The 14,267-nt window shown below is 47.8% G+C and overlaps 4 protein-coding genes across 4 annotated transcripts; 1 reads left to right on the forward strand and 3 right to left on the reverse strand.

Annotated features, from left to right (window-relative positions):
• Positions 1 to 630: 630 nt before the first annotated feature.
• Positions 631 to 2,684, forward strand: N7516_006360 (uncharacterized protein; the record flags this gene model as incomplete). The annotated part of the gene is made up of 8 exons (XM_057219080.1): positions 631 to 661; positions 854 to 957; positions 1,009 to 1,267; positions 1,400 to 1,488; positions 1,548 to 1,585; positions 1,630 to 2,188; positions 2,266 to 2,407; positions 2,485 to 2,684. The coding sequence occupies 8 exons, from the start codon at positions 631 to 633 to the stop codon at positions 2,682 to 2,684; spliced, it is 1,422 nt and encodes a 473-aa protein (XP_057073171.1).
• A 554-nt stretch (positions 2,685 to 3,238) lies between these two features.
• Positions 3,239 to 4,974, reverse strand: N7516_006361 (origin of replication complex subunit 5 family protein; the record flags this gene model as incomplete). The annotated part of the gene is made up of 3 exons (XM_057219081.1): positions 3,239 to 4,360; positions 4,427 to 4,804; positions 4,888 to 4,974. The coding sequence occupies 3 exons, from the start codon at positions 4,972 to 4,974 to the stop codon at positions 3,239 to 3,241; spliced, it is 1,587 nt and encodes a 528-aa protein (XP_057073172.1).
• Positions 4,975 to 6,033: 1,059 nt separating this feature from the next.
• Positions 6,034 to 10,185, reverse strand: N7516_006362 (uncharacterized protein; the record flags this gene model as incomplete). The annotated part of the gene is made up of 5 exons (XM_057219082.1): positions 6,034 to 7,169; positions 7,233 to 8,187; positions 8,240 to 8,495; positions 8,556 to 8,983; positions 9,886 to 10,185. 5 exons carry the CDS (start codon positions 10,183 to 10,185, stop codon positions 6,034 to 6,036), a joined length of 3,075 nt encoding a protein of 1,024 aa, XP_057073173.1.
• A 311-nt stretch (positions 10,186 to 10,496) lies between these two features.
• Positions 10,497 to 10,861, reverse strand: N7516_006363 (uncharacterized protein; the record flags this gene model as incomplete). The annotated part of the gene is made up of 2 exons (XM_057219083.1): positions 10,497 to 10,547; positions 10,664 to 10,861. Coding segments are annotated over 2 exons (249 nt in total), but the record flags the coding sequence as incomplete, so codon positions are not given.
• Positions 10,862 to 14,267: the final 3,406 nt, after the last annotated feature.

The raw sequence follows: 14,267 nt of genomic DNA on the forward strand, positions 1-14,267 counted from the left end.
CAGTCAATGGCGGAGAATGTAATTCGGGTTCTTGGGTTGATGGTTTTCCAGTATCTGGTATCTGGTGCAATTGGAAAGTGCGATCATTCATATGATACATTGGACTGTTTGATATTCATATTGGGCAAAATTATTTCAATTTGGACTCGTCTGAATTAAGCGCCATGCATATCTTTAAGTCAGAATTGAAATCAGACAAAGGAAAGCTGAAACCCAAATCAAAAAGAAAAAGATATCTGTGTATAAATGAGTGCCGTCGTCGTTTTTAGGGCAGGTATCAAAATTGTGGCCTGAGGCATGAATTTGATATATTACATAAGCCCACGTCACTTCCAAGGTTCCGAGCTTTGAGGTCAGATTCAAAGCTCTCTGATAACATAACTGCATGTTCATGTAAATCGATTTGAGATCTCCCCCATCTCAGTATCTCATATGTTTAATTAAATAGACTGATATTTGTGTTTGTTTTATGTTTGTCTGTGTTGCGGTCGAATCCAATATGGGTGTTCGTTTGTGCTAGACACTCGAAAAGTGAAAGTCTCATGACCAACCATTTCGATAACTTGAACATAGCTGATTGTGCATTCTCCCTGATCTTTACCTTTTCAACATCGCACATCATCAGCAACTATGAATCGTGAAATCCCGGGGTTCTATTATGGTAAGTGGTGTTTTGATGCGTTTCTTCCTTTCTGCCGAAGTGCGCAATGACAGTACGTAAGAGGCGCGTGTCCCTGTGTACCACTCACATACAAAGGCTGCATCGTACTGTCTAGCCTTCTGGCCATTGTTTTTTATCAATCCAGTGGTCAACTACCCCGCTACACACACTAACTCCCGTGTCAACTCATAGACCCGGAGAAGAAGAAGTACTTCAAGATTCAAGCCAACCATGTGGCAGCTCCAAATGCACAATACTCACAGCAATCCGTGAAGCGAAAGCGGTCTGAGCTGACGGTCAGTAAGAGGGACCTGTGTATATTATTCCCATTCGCTAATCAATCACAGACAAGAGAAAACAAGACACGATTGAGACAACGTGAGGAAAAAGAGACAATCAGAAAGTCAGCATCGTTGAAGCATCCCTTGGTTCATCTCCAAAGAGAGGTTGGAGCAGTTGCAACCTCCCGTGGCAGGCAAGAACAGCAGGCTCGCATTCAAGCCAGCCAACTGCACCGTGAGGAACTCCATCGTTTTGAACCATGGCCTAACTCGTACAGCATCCGACATGCCTTGCGCAACCCACGTTCTGGGACTTTGATTGCTAGTGAGTTTCATTGGCTTTTATTATCCTGATGCGTGGCTAACATGCATGACAAGGTTCGGCTCGTGGATATGAATCCTCTGTCTCGTACGTTGGTGGAATTGTCGCTGTCGGATGTCAATGGCTACTAACTAGAGAATAGGGTCTGTTTCCCTGACATTGACGAGTCACAGTGGAGATACGATCACACTATGGAACGGGTGTTATTCAGGGAGCCGTACTGGGTGAGCACATTCATCCCAGCACTTCCTTCCACTGAAAGCATGTTTAACACCCCTTCTAGTTAGGATCGATGTCTTTAAGCCACTCGGGATACCTACTGTATGTCTCCATCCAAGGCTATTCGACAGATTCACCGCTAACAGGTCTAGTGCAACAATGAACGAAGGACCGCAAGGTGACTGCTTCCTTTCGGCTCATCTCCTCCCAGAGCCCGACGAAGGCGGCAACTACCGCTGGCCAACATGTACGGTTCCATATGTATCTCTATCGCCAGACACAACGCTTACACAATACTTTCCAGTCTCTCATCCAATTCGGATCAGACCCCACTACCCGATGTCCTTCTGGTGCTCGGCGGCCCAGCCTACCGGATCAAGCGCACACTTCGCCATAGGAACTTCAGAAGGACTCCACACCCTAGAGGGTACCAGTAGTCATTGGAGCCTATCGAAGAAGCCATTCAAGGGCAATACGGTTTCCACTACCACCAGAAGACGCCCCGATCGACGCCAGAGCCAACACAGCGTGCATGCAGTAGAATGGATTTCACAGGACGTGATTGCGGCGGGACAGAAAAACTCCAAGATCTTCCTCCATGATTTGCGCAGTGGTGGCAGTGCCACGCGCCTCCAACACAACGACTCCGTGATGGAAATGAAGCAGATGGACGAGTATCGGCTCGTGGCAGCGGGACCTCGCTCGGTATGTAGCTCTGTCCACTCTTTTATTCTTTTTTCCCTCCGCCATATGACGCCCGGATACTAATAATTTTACCTCAGCTACGAATGTACGACCTCCGCTTCGCGCCCAAGGCGCTTAAACCTCAGGACGCCTCGAAACCCTACCTCACTTTCCCTGATTTCTCCTCACTTCCAATCCCAACCTTCGACCTGAGCACCGAGCTCGGTCTACTGGCTAGCCGTATGTTTATGTTTCCCTTGAATATCAGAATAGCCCGATTCCCAGTTCATCGGATTCTGACACAGACCTTGCTTTAGCTTCCCAGCACTGCAAGATCCAGCTCTTCTCTCTCCAAACCGGACTGCATGTCTCCTCGCCTCTCACGAGACATCAATACTCCTCGCCACCTAGCTGTGTGCGATTCGAGTACGGCAATGATACCCCGGACTGGCGGGGTCCACATGGACCGAGTTTGTTGGTCGGCACGGATGATGTAGTTGAGCAGTGGACATGGTAGGAGTCAGTGAAACTTTGGCGCTGTTTGTTCCTTTTTTTTCTCGTTCAATTTTCTCTGGTATGATGGTTTTGCGCATGGTCTTTGGTGTTTCTTGGCGACTTTTTCTTGAACTAGTTTGTTATTCTGCGTTGGCGTTCGAACGCAGCAGGTGGATTTATGCTGTATTGTTATTTTCTGCATGCGAGCATGGATTGTGTATGTGAATTGAAGGGTTGGCGAAGTCGAATCTTCAAGATATGTTACAGCTCTACTCCCCTGTGCACACAGTAGGAATCAGCCATTTAAGGGATAACACGATGACTACGGGTCTTGTGGCAAATGCCACAATTTACAAGCTGTTTCAAACATTTTACTACTTTACGGATCTAGGCAATGATCAAGTAAAATGATAACATGGGTATAATTGACCTAACCACAAGTAAAACCAGTATCCAATGCAAGGCCAATAAGCCAAGAACTCCCGTTGACAAAATGCAAGAACAAAGCGCCAGTACAAGGACCAAGTCAGCTCCGTCAGCTCCGACAGTACTCCATCGTCCCCAAGACAAATCAAATCAGTCCAGACCACCGGCCAGCCACTCACCAACCTCGACACCAATACCCTTAGCCAGCTCACCGACCCAGTCACCGGAAACATTGACACACCACTTATCTCCCGCATCAGCAGTAGTATTCCCACTACTAGTCGCCATAGCATTATGGCTAGCAGCGGGGACAACGAGTCGCAGACGTCGCAGCGTTGCCAGTTCAGCGTAGATACGGTCTGCAACGGCGGCAACTCGAAGCCGCGTTGCTGGAGGGTTCGGATCGATCGCATGGTAGATAGCAAGGAGACGTTCTAGGGGGAAAGAACGGGCGGTAAGGATTGTAGACGGGCCAGCAATGCCTGCGCCACCTCCGATGGCGGATGTGGTAGCCGAGGAGGTCGCAAAGGCAGAGGAGAGGGTTGATTTCGTGATGCGAGTTTTGGTTCGCTTTCCTTTCTTGGGGGTTGAAAGGTTGTCGTTTGCGGCCTGTCTCTCTTCTGCCTGGGCTTGGGAGAGGACCTTCAAACGTCGGCGGTGGTGGGCACGCTTGTTTCGGGCTGAAAGGGACGATGAGGAGAATTTGGAGAAGAAGATTGTATCCAGTCGTTGTGGCGTGTGCGAGGCCAGATATGCGGACGTGAGGATCAGGGTCGAGAAATATGGCAGAGAAGGAAGAGCCGAAGGCATCAAGGTCTTTGCCAGCGGGGCCCGTTTCGCACTGGCAGAAGTCTCGTCGGGGACAATGCGGTGCACAAGCGCAGACTCGCCCTGGTGTCGGAAAATGGCTCTGTTTTTGACAAGCAGCCGCGAGAAATCCCACTCGTTGTTTCCGCCTGGGGGCGTTTCGCCATTCACTACAGGCGCGACGAATCGAGGCCACAACCTATCACATATGGACCGGAAGTCCGGTATGGAACCTGCTGTCGGTCCAACCAATGAGTCGTAGACTGTCGATACAAAGTACGGGTAAACCCGCGAGGAGGTTTCATCGGGCAACCCATCCACGGGCGGCGCATTCGAGCTGAGAATAATATGGATGGCCTCCTTGCGGGTATAGGGAGGGAAGCTGATGTGCGGAACCGCTGCACTTTGGAGGAACAATGGCCGTGGAGTCGAACTAAGGACTAGAACAACACAGAGAGACGGAATCTACAAATCATCGGGTTAGCTGCTACATTCCACACCCGGCAGATGTTGTCCAAAGCCATAACTTACGATCTCGCCTAGCCGTGCCAGCGCTGACAACAGAGTATGCGGCGCCTCTCTTTGCCTGTCAATCTCATCCAGCACCAGCACGAATTTGCCTTGGTTGTCAACGGGCCTCGCTGCCAGGCACTCCTCAAGCAAGACTGCAAGACCACTGACGTGCTCGCATCTTCCCTTGCCGGATTTCTCCCATTCCTCCTTCTGTCCCAGGGCCTCTAATGTGTTCCATATGATTTTTGTCAGGAGATGTCGTCCCGTAATGCATTCCGAGCTCCTGACAATGGCGTGTGGCACTTTGAGGGTGGCGAGGACGGCCCGGAGGAGAGTCGATTTGCAGGTTGCAGAGATACCATGGACGACCAATGTTGAAGGACTAGGAACATCAGGCTATTCAAATATCGTTGGAGGTCAGCAATTTTCTCCATGATTGGCGAAAATGCAAGGAATCGTTATCGGCATAGTAAACTCACACTTAACAGACTGGCTAGCTGCCGCATCTGAACATCGCGACAAGGCCATTGTGTGCTCAATGAGCTGGAACTCTCTTTTGGTAGCATGAGAGGCCCAGTCAGTTTGATTCGGAACTTGATGGCTGAATGGTGTCAAATGCAAGTTGCAGCATCTTGCTGAACTTCCGGCTCCTTTGGCACGCACGTGATCACGCGTCGCGCGGCAGATTTAGCAACAAACCTAAAAGGATTACGAAAACAAAGAGAAATTGGAAATCTACGAGTGTTGGAAATGGAGAAAATTGTATGAAAACTTAATTCAGCTTTCCATTGCTAAAATACATGCAAAAGTGTGTGCAGGATCATGTATGACGAAGATCTGGTTCAAAGACCAAATAACCTCAAGCAGCAAGCTAGCGGGAAAATAACCAAGGTCATCGATAGACAAAGGCTCCAGAGCCATTGTAATGTCCATCCTCGGCTCAGCTTGCATGCAACAATGAACCAATGTGGGAAAACGGGCACAACACAAAACGCAGTTCGAAAAAAGCAAGGCGCAAAAAAGTACAACGATGAAGGGGTAAAAATAAAAGTTGAAAATCACAATGTGGAAGCGAAAAAGGAAAGAAAAAGAAAAAGAAAAAGAAAGAAGAAGCAAAAACAACCCAAGCTGGAAGAACCAGTCCTCAAATCAAGGCAATAGAATACCAGATTGTTCTAAGGAACGATCCAAAACCATCGCCAGGTTGCCCACTCAAGACCTAGACATGCAAGGCATTGGGGGAGGAAAACCAGAGGGGAAGGGGAAAAACAAGAAATACAGGATGTTGGGGAACAAACGGAGCAGAGGAACATAGTTCCAACGATGTCTGCATCATGCACGGGTCGCTTCATGAAAGGTATGCAGTATGCAACATGGGCCAAATGCAGTGATCATGGCACATTGCTTCAAAGGTGTATGCAGTAAAACGCAAGTGTGGTAAATCATGGGATAAATGATCATAGCATGTGCAGTTGATGTGGGCCCAGTTCGATGACAGTGTAATAAGTAACCGTAAAATCGTGAAAAAAAAAAAAAAAAAAAAAAAAGGGTTTCGTCGCATCGTCTCACTATGGGTACACTGGGGTTGTGAAAGACAATCACTGATGTGGGTGTCCCAGACCCAATCAGAAGTAGTCCTGGATTTGCTGCGGCCCAAGCTTCACGGACAGCTGGGGGGTGGGCGTAGTGTAAACAGACGAGGTGTCACTTTGTCCCGAAGGGGTGTTAGAGGCAGAGCTCTGGGAGGATTGAGGAACATAGGTCTGGTTGCTGTATCCACCGGATGAGCTCGAAGACTGAGTACTCTGTGTACCAGTACTCTGTGTACCAGGCTGATGGTAGATAAATGGCTTCTGCAGCAAGTTCTTGGGGATCTGTGCAGCGATGGTCATCTCATTGGGGGTGACCTGGCCACTGGTAGTAGCGCTGCTACCGTTGCTACGGCTGTTGGTATCCGCAGCCATAATCTTGCCAGCAATACGACGACCATGGGGAGTCTGACGGATAGACGGAAGAATAGGACGAACAGCCTCCACAATGCGGTTGCGAGTGTCGAGATCACAGAAGTCCATGGCGGTCTGAACAACATAGTTTGCGAAGGAATCACGCAACATCTTTTCAAGCTCATTCCCCCTGAGGAATTCCTCAATCATTTCACGCTTCATGTAGTTATCAGCAGTCCGGAGACACTTCTCGATCACATTGGAGCTGAACTTTTGCTTGGATAGCTGAGGAATATTGCCTCCAAAGGTAGCACATAGCGGGTTGGTGAAGTTAGGCTCCGCAAGGTCCAGAATGTATTGCACAACATAATTTCCGAAAGGATCCTGGACCAAAGCGAACGAGTGCGAGGTAATCTGCGAAATCAGACGAGCCCTCTGATGGCCCGAAGCATGATCAATGCAACGCTGAAGAACACAACATCCATGGCGATGAGTACCAACAACAACACAATTGCCTCCGACAGCCTCGTAAATGAACTCGGCATCCTCAGGAGTGAGGCGGTTAAGGCATTTCTGAATAACGTGGTTGCCATTCAGATCCTGCACCAGATCAACCACGTGATACTGAAGCGCATTGATGACTGTTTGGGTCTGCTCGGAGGTCGAGATGAATTCAATCATCTTCTGCAGTGCACGAGTTCCATGCTGGTTCAGGGCAATCTTAACTAACTCAGGGGCAGCATTGTCAATCAAAGCAGTGCGTTGTTCATCGTTGGAGAATTCGAGTAGCTTCTGGCAAAGATAATTTCCAAATGGATCTGTTCAAGGAGAAAGATTAGCAATGAGACTAGAGTTAAAGGGCAGATGTACATGTTTCATACCGGTCATAAGTTCAATAACATGCATGTAGGTCTCACTGAAAATCAGCTGTACGTGCTCCGGGTTACGCTCCTCCAGCTTGCGTTGCAAGTATCGGCAACCATGCTGGTCCTTACACAGGCTGTACAACTCACCCTTGTAATGCTCCAAGGGATAGTTGCCAAAACGAGTAAGCTGGGTCACGTCATTCTCCTGGCGACGCTGAGCCATGCTGCCTCTGGTTGCAGGTTCATTAAAGCGGAACCCAGAAGCATAGCCAGGATAGGCATTGTTGTAGGCAGAAGCTCCTCCAAAGTTCTGCATATGACCGTTGACCGGAGTTGTTTGGCCGACATAGGGCTGGATTCCATAATTGAAGGCAGGAACCGCAGGGACTTGGAATGGCAACCCCATTTGAACAATCGAATTGGGGACGTGGTTCGTCGATGCAGCCGGAGTGAGCTGAGGCCCAAAGGGTGGAGCGCTCGCGTGCAAAGTCGATTGATTGCCATATAACTCGGTCTCATCGAACTCGGTCGTGGCCTGGCTATTCACACCACTCGGGGGAATCCGACCCATGCTTGTGTTGTGCTGATGCATGTGCTCATTGTGGGTCTTGGGGGGAGTAATAGCGTTGCCAGCTCCATTTCCCTTGACAGTGGGCAAATCGCTAGTTGAGTATGATGACTGCAAAGCATTGGGCCGGCTCGAGGAAACAGGGGTTGCTGTCTCTTCGTGGCGGTCATCGTGGAAGGTGATCTGGCTTCCCATGGAACGACGAGCACCGTGGCGTGAGGTGTGAACAGAGTTGCCGTGATCCTCGTTATTCTGGCTTGCCATCTGGTCCAAGCGCCCGAAGTTGTGAATATTCTGCGGCATGCTCTGGTGAGACGACCGGTGCCGACTGTGGCTGGGATAATTTTCGGTGCCTGGGGCACGAGGGTTGGCAAGATCATGGGCATCAGGGTTCGCCGACAACTAGCCAAATGATTAGGATCCAGGCTACTGTGTTCAATGTTGAGAAACTTACCATGTTTGAATCACCGCGACGGGATAGGGTGGGGAACTTGTCATCAGGCTCGGTCAACTTGATGTAACTCTTGATGTCAGGGGTTGACAGGCGTTCCAGCTCCCTCAGATGGTTGTGAGGCTTGTCCTCATCACTGGGGAAAAGATATTTGGGAACGTTAAAGGTGTCAAGGCGTGATCCATTCAAACCGGAGATGCTAGACCGATGAGAATGGCCATTCTGGTTACCGGAGGGCAGCGAGTATCGATGGGCAGCACTGAAATAAACATTAGCTAGGCCCTGGATATCGCAGCTCGAAAAATGGGGGTTCGCTCACGATGGGCCGGATCGGAAGGGAGAAGTAGGATCGGCAAGGAAGTCGTCCTTCTCGGAATTTCGGCGTGAACCAGGGACAGAGTGCCCAGCAAATCGGTCAATCGATGGCTGGGTGGGCTGGGGAGCAGCCTGGGGCGAGGTCAAGGTTGAAGGAGCAAAAGCATTGAAAAAGCCGGGAGAAGAGGTCACACTCGAAGTGGAGAAACGAGCAGGGCGGCCAAAGGCATTCGAGACAGTGGTATCACGGTACTCAGGCGGGGTGGTTGGCTCACTAACTGGGCCAGAGATGCCAGCCTGAGCCAAGTCCCGAGCGAGCTGGTCCATCTCCAGTTTCTCGCGGGCGTGCTGAAGATCCAGGATTTTCATATCTTCTTCAAAACGACGTTTCTGTTCACGCATGTACTCGATGTGCTGTCTCTTTTTCTCAAACTGCTGAAGAGGTCAGTTATAATTCCGGAATTGAGGTGTTCAAGCAAGAGCGAGAAAGTTTGGGAAAGGTAAGGTATCAGTTTGAACGAAGTGAGAAAAAAGTGCAACGTCTCAAACAGCTCAATCGAGAAAACCGATCAGAACTAACTGCACAAGAGAGGTTTGAAAAGACACTTGAAAAGACACCAAAAAGACAGATCTTCATAGGAACACAAGAACAATCACTGGCATGAGGAAACACGAACCGAACGCGCAATATTATGTCAAGAAAGTGATGGGAATGTAACGCGAAATTAACGGCAAATGGAGCAGATCCAGTAGCACAGGCAGCGAACTTGTTCGGACCCGAAGATTTGGACAGATGGGGGAATTATGAGGCAGCAAAAAAAAAAGAAGCAGCAAAGGGGAGGTGCGAGGCTGTGGTTTTTATACCAACCCAGAACGGATTGCAGCCTAACAGGCATGAATCGATTTGACGTCTGAATAGCCTCAAAGTGGACGGAGTTGAGGCGCCAATAGGCATCAATCGCATCGATCGCGTCACGAGTTTTGTTTGACTGATGAATGGAGAAGGAAATGATAAATAGAAACAATGGGGCAATTGAATATTGAATAGAAGAGATAAAAATGATGAATGGCGGTCGATGAATGGTGATGGATGAATAGTGATGGATGAATAGCGGCAGTCCTCGTCAACTTGAAGCTGCACAGGGTATGCTAGAAGCTGACGAAACTTTCAGAGACATCCTTGATTTTCAAAGAATCTTGCCGGGCTAGACAACCAGGACACCAATTCGAACATCTCCACTCATCGCCTACCAAATATCCAATGGGAATGAGACAGGTATGTGGGTGCAATGCGGGGGAATAATCGCTAACTCAAATAGATAGTACAATCTTACCGAAGACAACAAATCCACTGGATCTTGCATCTGGCCTGAGCCAGAGCCAGCGCTCGAGCCAGATCCCGAGCTTGGATTCAGATAATTCCATGACGAGAACTTGCTCGAATCGGTCGTAAACCGACGCTGCAGATTCGCTCGAACATCACCAGCCGGGCGAGATGAGAACCCGGATCCAAAGTTCGAATGACCCGGGGAAAGAGATGTGTACCCAGGGAACGCAGACTCCGAGGGCGGGGATCGTGGGGATGGGAATCGCAGCTCGTCGAGGCGTTCACTCAGCCCGTGCTTGAAGGCCATTGTGGGCAGGCCGAATTGTTCAACTATAACACCAAAAATGACGTCCGGTCAGCCAATATAGTGATTTGTTGACACCCAAAGAAAAGAAAAACGGATGTTTAGGGGAGCCTTCCGGGGAAGCAATTATGACAAGCCCCAGATAGCGTGACGCGACGTCGTCCAGTCGCCGGGGAATAACCGAATGGAAGGAAAGGGTGGGCTGGCGGTGTGTGTGTGTGTGTCGTCGGCGTCTCAAGCAAGGGGAAATCGAGAGAGGGGCTGAGGGGTTGGTGCCAGGCGGAGACGATCTGCACTCGCAAAAAGGGCCTAACTCACACAATGAACGCCTCGAGAGGAGTCAAATCCGGTTGATGGGAGAAGTGCTATACGATTTCAAGCTGCGCAAGTCATCTATGGGCAATTTTGACAGGAAATATCGTGGGTACCTGACGGTGCGGAGATCAGCAGGGAGTTGCAGAGTGGGATAAGCTCCTCTTACCGCTCCGATTAGCGAACACCGAGGGATCGAGGCGCGGGCGAAACGAGCGTGTCGCGCGACGGGGAAATACAACCTAACAATGACCCAAACGAACGATAAAAAAAACTGTTGTACAAAAGGGAGTTGCAGAGGGAGGGAAAGGGAAGAAGAGGAAGAGGGGGAAGAAAATGGCTGGGAGTCCAGATCAGAGCGGGGAGATCCTTTTTAGGAGATGACTGTGCTCTCTGTCTTTTTTTCTCTTTTTTGTTGGCGATTTGCTTCTACTATTTTTATTTTTATTTTTTCCTTTTTCTTCCCTTTTTTTTTATCCAAGAGTTAAGTGGGCAAGTGATCTTTTGATCTTTTCTGATTTTACATATGTATTTATGTTGTGTATTCTTGAATTTATATATATAAATATTTGTTGCTTCGACGCTCTCTATCTCTCTCTCTCTCTCCGCGTGAGGCGCCAAAACAATATATATCTTCCCCCATGTATTTTTATACTCTAGATATCACCGACACAACTTGACGACCAAGCAGATGATCGGCCAGCAATTACTCGGAAATTGATCGGGTTCAATTGATTGGAGAGCCTCCGTTGTCTGTACAACCTGGGCGCTTTTGTCCCGGGAAGAGCCCGGGGGATAGTCAATGGGCTAGAGCTCCCGCGGGGTCTTGTAGATGTTACGAATGGTCAATTGTATGGTGGACTGGGGACAACCTGGGCTATACACGAGAGAAACCATTGTGCTAGGACTCCAGCAAGGGGGTGGGTTGGTTTCAATGCGCTGGTCGACTAGAGCGTGGCAGCTGCAGGTGCATTTTAGCCCCTCTTAACATCGTGTGGAGACTGAAGTGACCAAAGTGCCCGAAGATGTGACAGCGGATCGCCCTCTAGGGTGGTGAGGCGCCTGTACCTGAATCCTGAAATTACAGTTGAAAGGAGATAAGTATTCCATACATATATATGTTGTAAAGAGAAGGAATTACAACTTGTATTTCCCAATATCAGAAATTCAATAAGATAAAATAGGGGGCTCAATGAAAAAAATGGTTCGCCAACTGCTCACCCATGGGTTCTTTTCTTTTCTTTGTCCTCGCTTCCACGGGTCTACATTCTTTTCTTCCATTTCCCCATTCTTTTATACTTCTGGAATTTCTCGAATCCAACCTTTAAATCTACTTTTTATTTTCTATGTTTGTACCTATTTACCTTCCCCATACAATCTGTATACGATAAGGGCTTTCGCCCTCAACGTCAGGACAAGCGGTGTAAGTGCCACCAGCGCTGATCCGCGTCGCTTGGAGCCCCTGATCCACTGAATGACAAGCATACCAATAGAGCGGGGATCCTCTGAACCCCAGTCAATCCTTATTATTTTTATTTTTATTCACACATCGGAGTGATCGTCAATGGACCACTTTTCTCCCCCCTCTATCCATCTGCTATGGGTTTAGAATTCCGATTGTTACAATTTACGATCGGAGCTGAGTACTCGCTACGGTCTGTGCTGATCTTTGGGAAATAACTACGGAGTAAGTGATGGTGCATCGGTACATCGAACCCCAACTGTACACGAACTAGTGTGCTAGCTACTTGGGGTCGGAAGATCCAATAATCAGTATGATCACATTCGTGATACCAATAATATTCTTTCTAAGCATATGAGACTCAAAACCCACTTATTGACGCCCAAATTGAAGCCAATTTTAATTACTTTCTTTCATGCCCAACGCCTGACTTACGCCTCCGGAATTGACTGGCTGCCTCTTGTTTTTTTTTTTTTTAAAAAAAAAAAAAAAACACGAATCACATTGCGAGATCATTCATAAAATGAACTTACTAGAAAGGCACTATGATTCTGTTCCCAAAGCTACGGAGTACACTGGCAAATAATATCTGAAACTCCCTAGGTACAGTAGTCTCCGCCCCCCTCCGCTTAGCCAACCCCCGCTGCAAAAAGCCCTACAATAGGCCTCCTGGGCTATTGATAACGAACATACCCTGGTCGATAGTATTGCTAATACTTTCGTTTGAATTGTCTCATCGGAGGATACTGCACGGAGTACGGAGTACATATCGGGCAAAGATGACCCCTGTCTCACCAACCACGTGTGGATGGTGTTGCATACTTTCTAGATTATGTTGCAGCGATCAATACCATCTCCAAGTACTATGATCGATACATTGAACCGCTCATTTCCCCAATAGATCCATGCATTCGATCAGAAACGGGGATTTCTTTTTTCCAAAAGGAAATATTGCGGTGCAGTCTATGTCCGGAAAATAAAGGGTGGCAATTTCAAAGTTGCGGTCAAAGCTATTTCGCCACAGACATCAAATAATACTACATGGTACATGCAGGACCGAGTGTTCCCAACACTCGATAAATCATATGCCACACAAGCAGTGCAACTATGGCTACTAATAATAATGCTACTATTCCGTGAACGGATTGCCTTGCGCTTGGTATCTACAGTCAAAACCCGCTCTTCCGCGTTATCTTTTACGTGACCGCTTCTTTTACTTCCTATTGCTGTTCTCTATACAAAGTACTGTTGTAGAGTTGTAGATCGTCTCCCTCAAGCAGAACCAAGTTAATCCTGATAAGTAATTCGTCCGTGCAGGCGTAAATGTCCGGGGTTGGCCTGCATGCGCAAAGACCCACTAAATGTACTACCATGTCAATGGACAAATCCTTGACGACCTGGCAAGATCTCGTAAATCCAACCCTATGCGGAGTGCTCCACGCGTTCTAAAAGGTTGAGACTAATATAAATAATTCTTCAAACCAGTTCACTTTAGAGGTGAGGTCCAAACCTGCTTCTTCGTCTATTCTTTTTTAAGACTTCTACTACATCAGAGTTTAGACCAGTATGCTCCGATGAGTCCGATCCTCCAGTCTTGTGCGGTTACTTGATAATGATATGGATTTAACTACGGATTCGGATGTGTTAAGTATTCAATAATCACGAGAGTATTTGAGAATATCCATTTCTTTTAGCCTATTCTACTTTTCGATTTTCGTTCAAGAGCTGTTTTTGTGCTCATATTTGATTCATTTTACGTGTGTCACTACCGATACTCTCAGAGTAGATGCCAACATTGAATCCATTCAATAGTTAACAAACTGATAATCGCTTTCCTTTCGCTCATCAACACCGGCAGCGACTCGAGGTCTTCTTGATTTTGATCGTCATGGAGCCGGTCCCGGGACGCAATCTTCTGTCGTTAATGATGCTCAAGACAAGCCCAAGCCTCCGGTGGATTGTATAAGTAAATCTCCAGGAAAGGTGATTTCCAATGTTTCCTGTTTATTTATTTGAACTACGGCAATGGTGATAAAGCCCGTATCATAGGACTACATTTTGTATATTTCTAACTGATGTGCTTTCTATATAACCATGAAAACAATATATATCGCAGAGTAATACGTCAGGTATGTCTCTATGCAATCATCCCAACACTTGGTGGCATATTTATAGCTAATGATTATTCTCCAGAGATAGTACCAAGTATTTTGAAGAAAACGACATCTAAAAGTAGACACAAAAAAAGACATCCATGGATCGGAGTGTTATCAATTGATGCCTCAGGCAACTATCAGCTCCAGTAGGAGCA

This window comes from Penicillium verrucosum, assembly GCF_028828655.1.
Source record: "Penicillium verrucosum strain IBT 35672 chromosome Unknown utg000002l_segment0_segment0, whole genome shotgun sequence".
Classification (NCBI taxonomy): domain Eukaryota; kingdom Fungi; phylum Ascomycota; class Eurotiomycetes; order Eurotiales; family Aspergillaceae; genus Penicillium; species Penicillium verrucosum.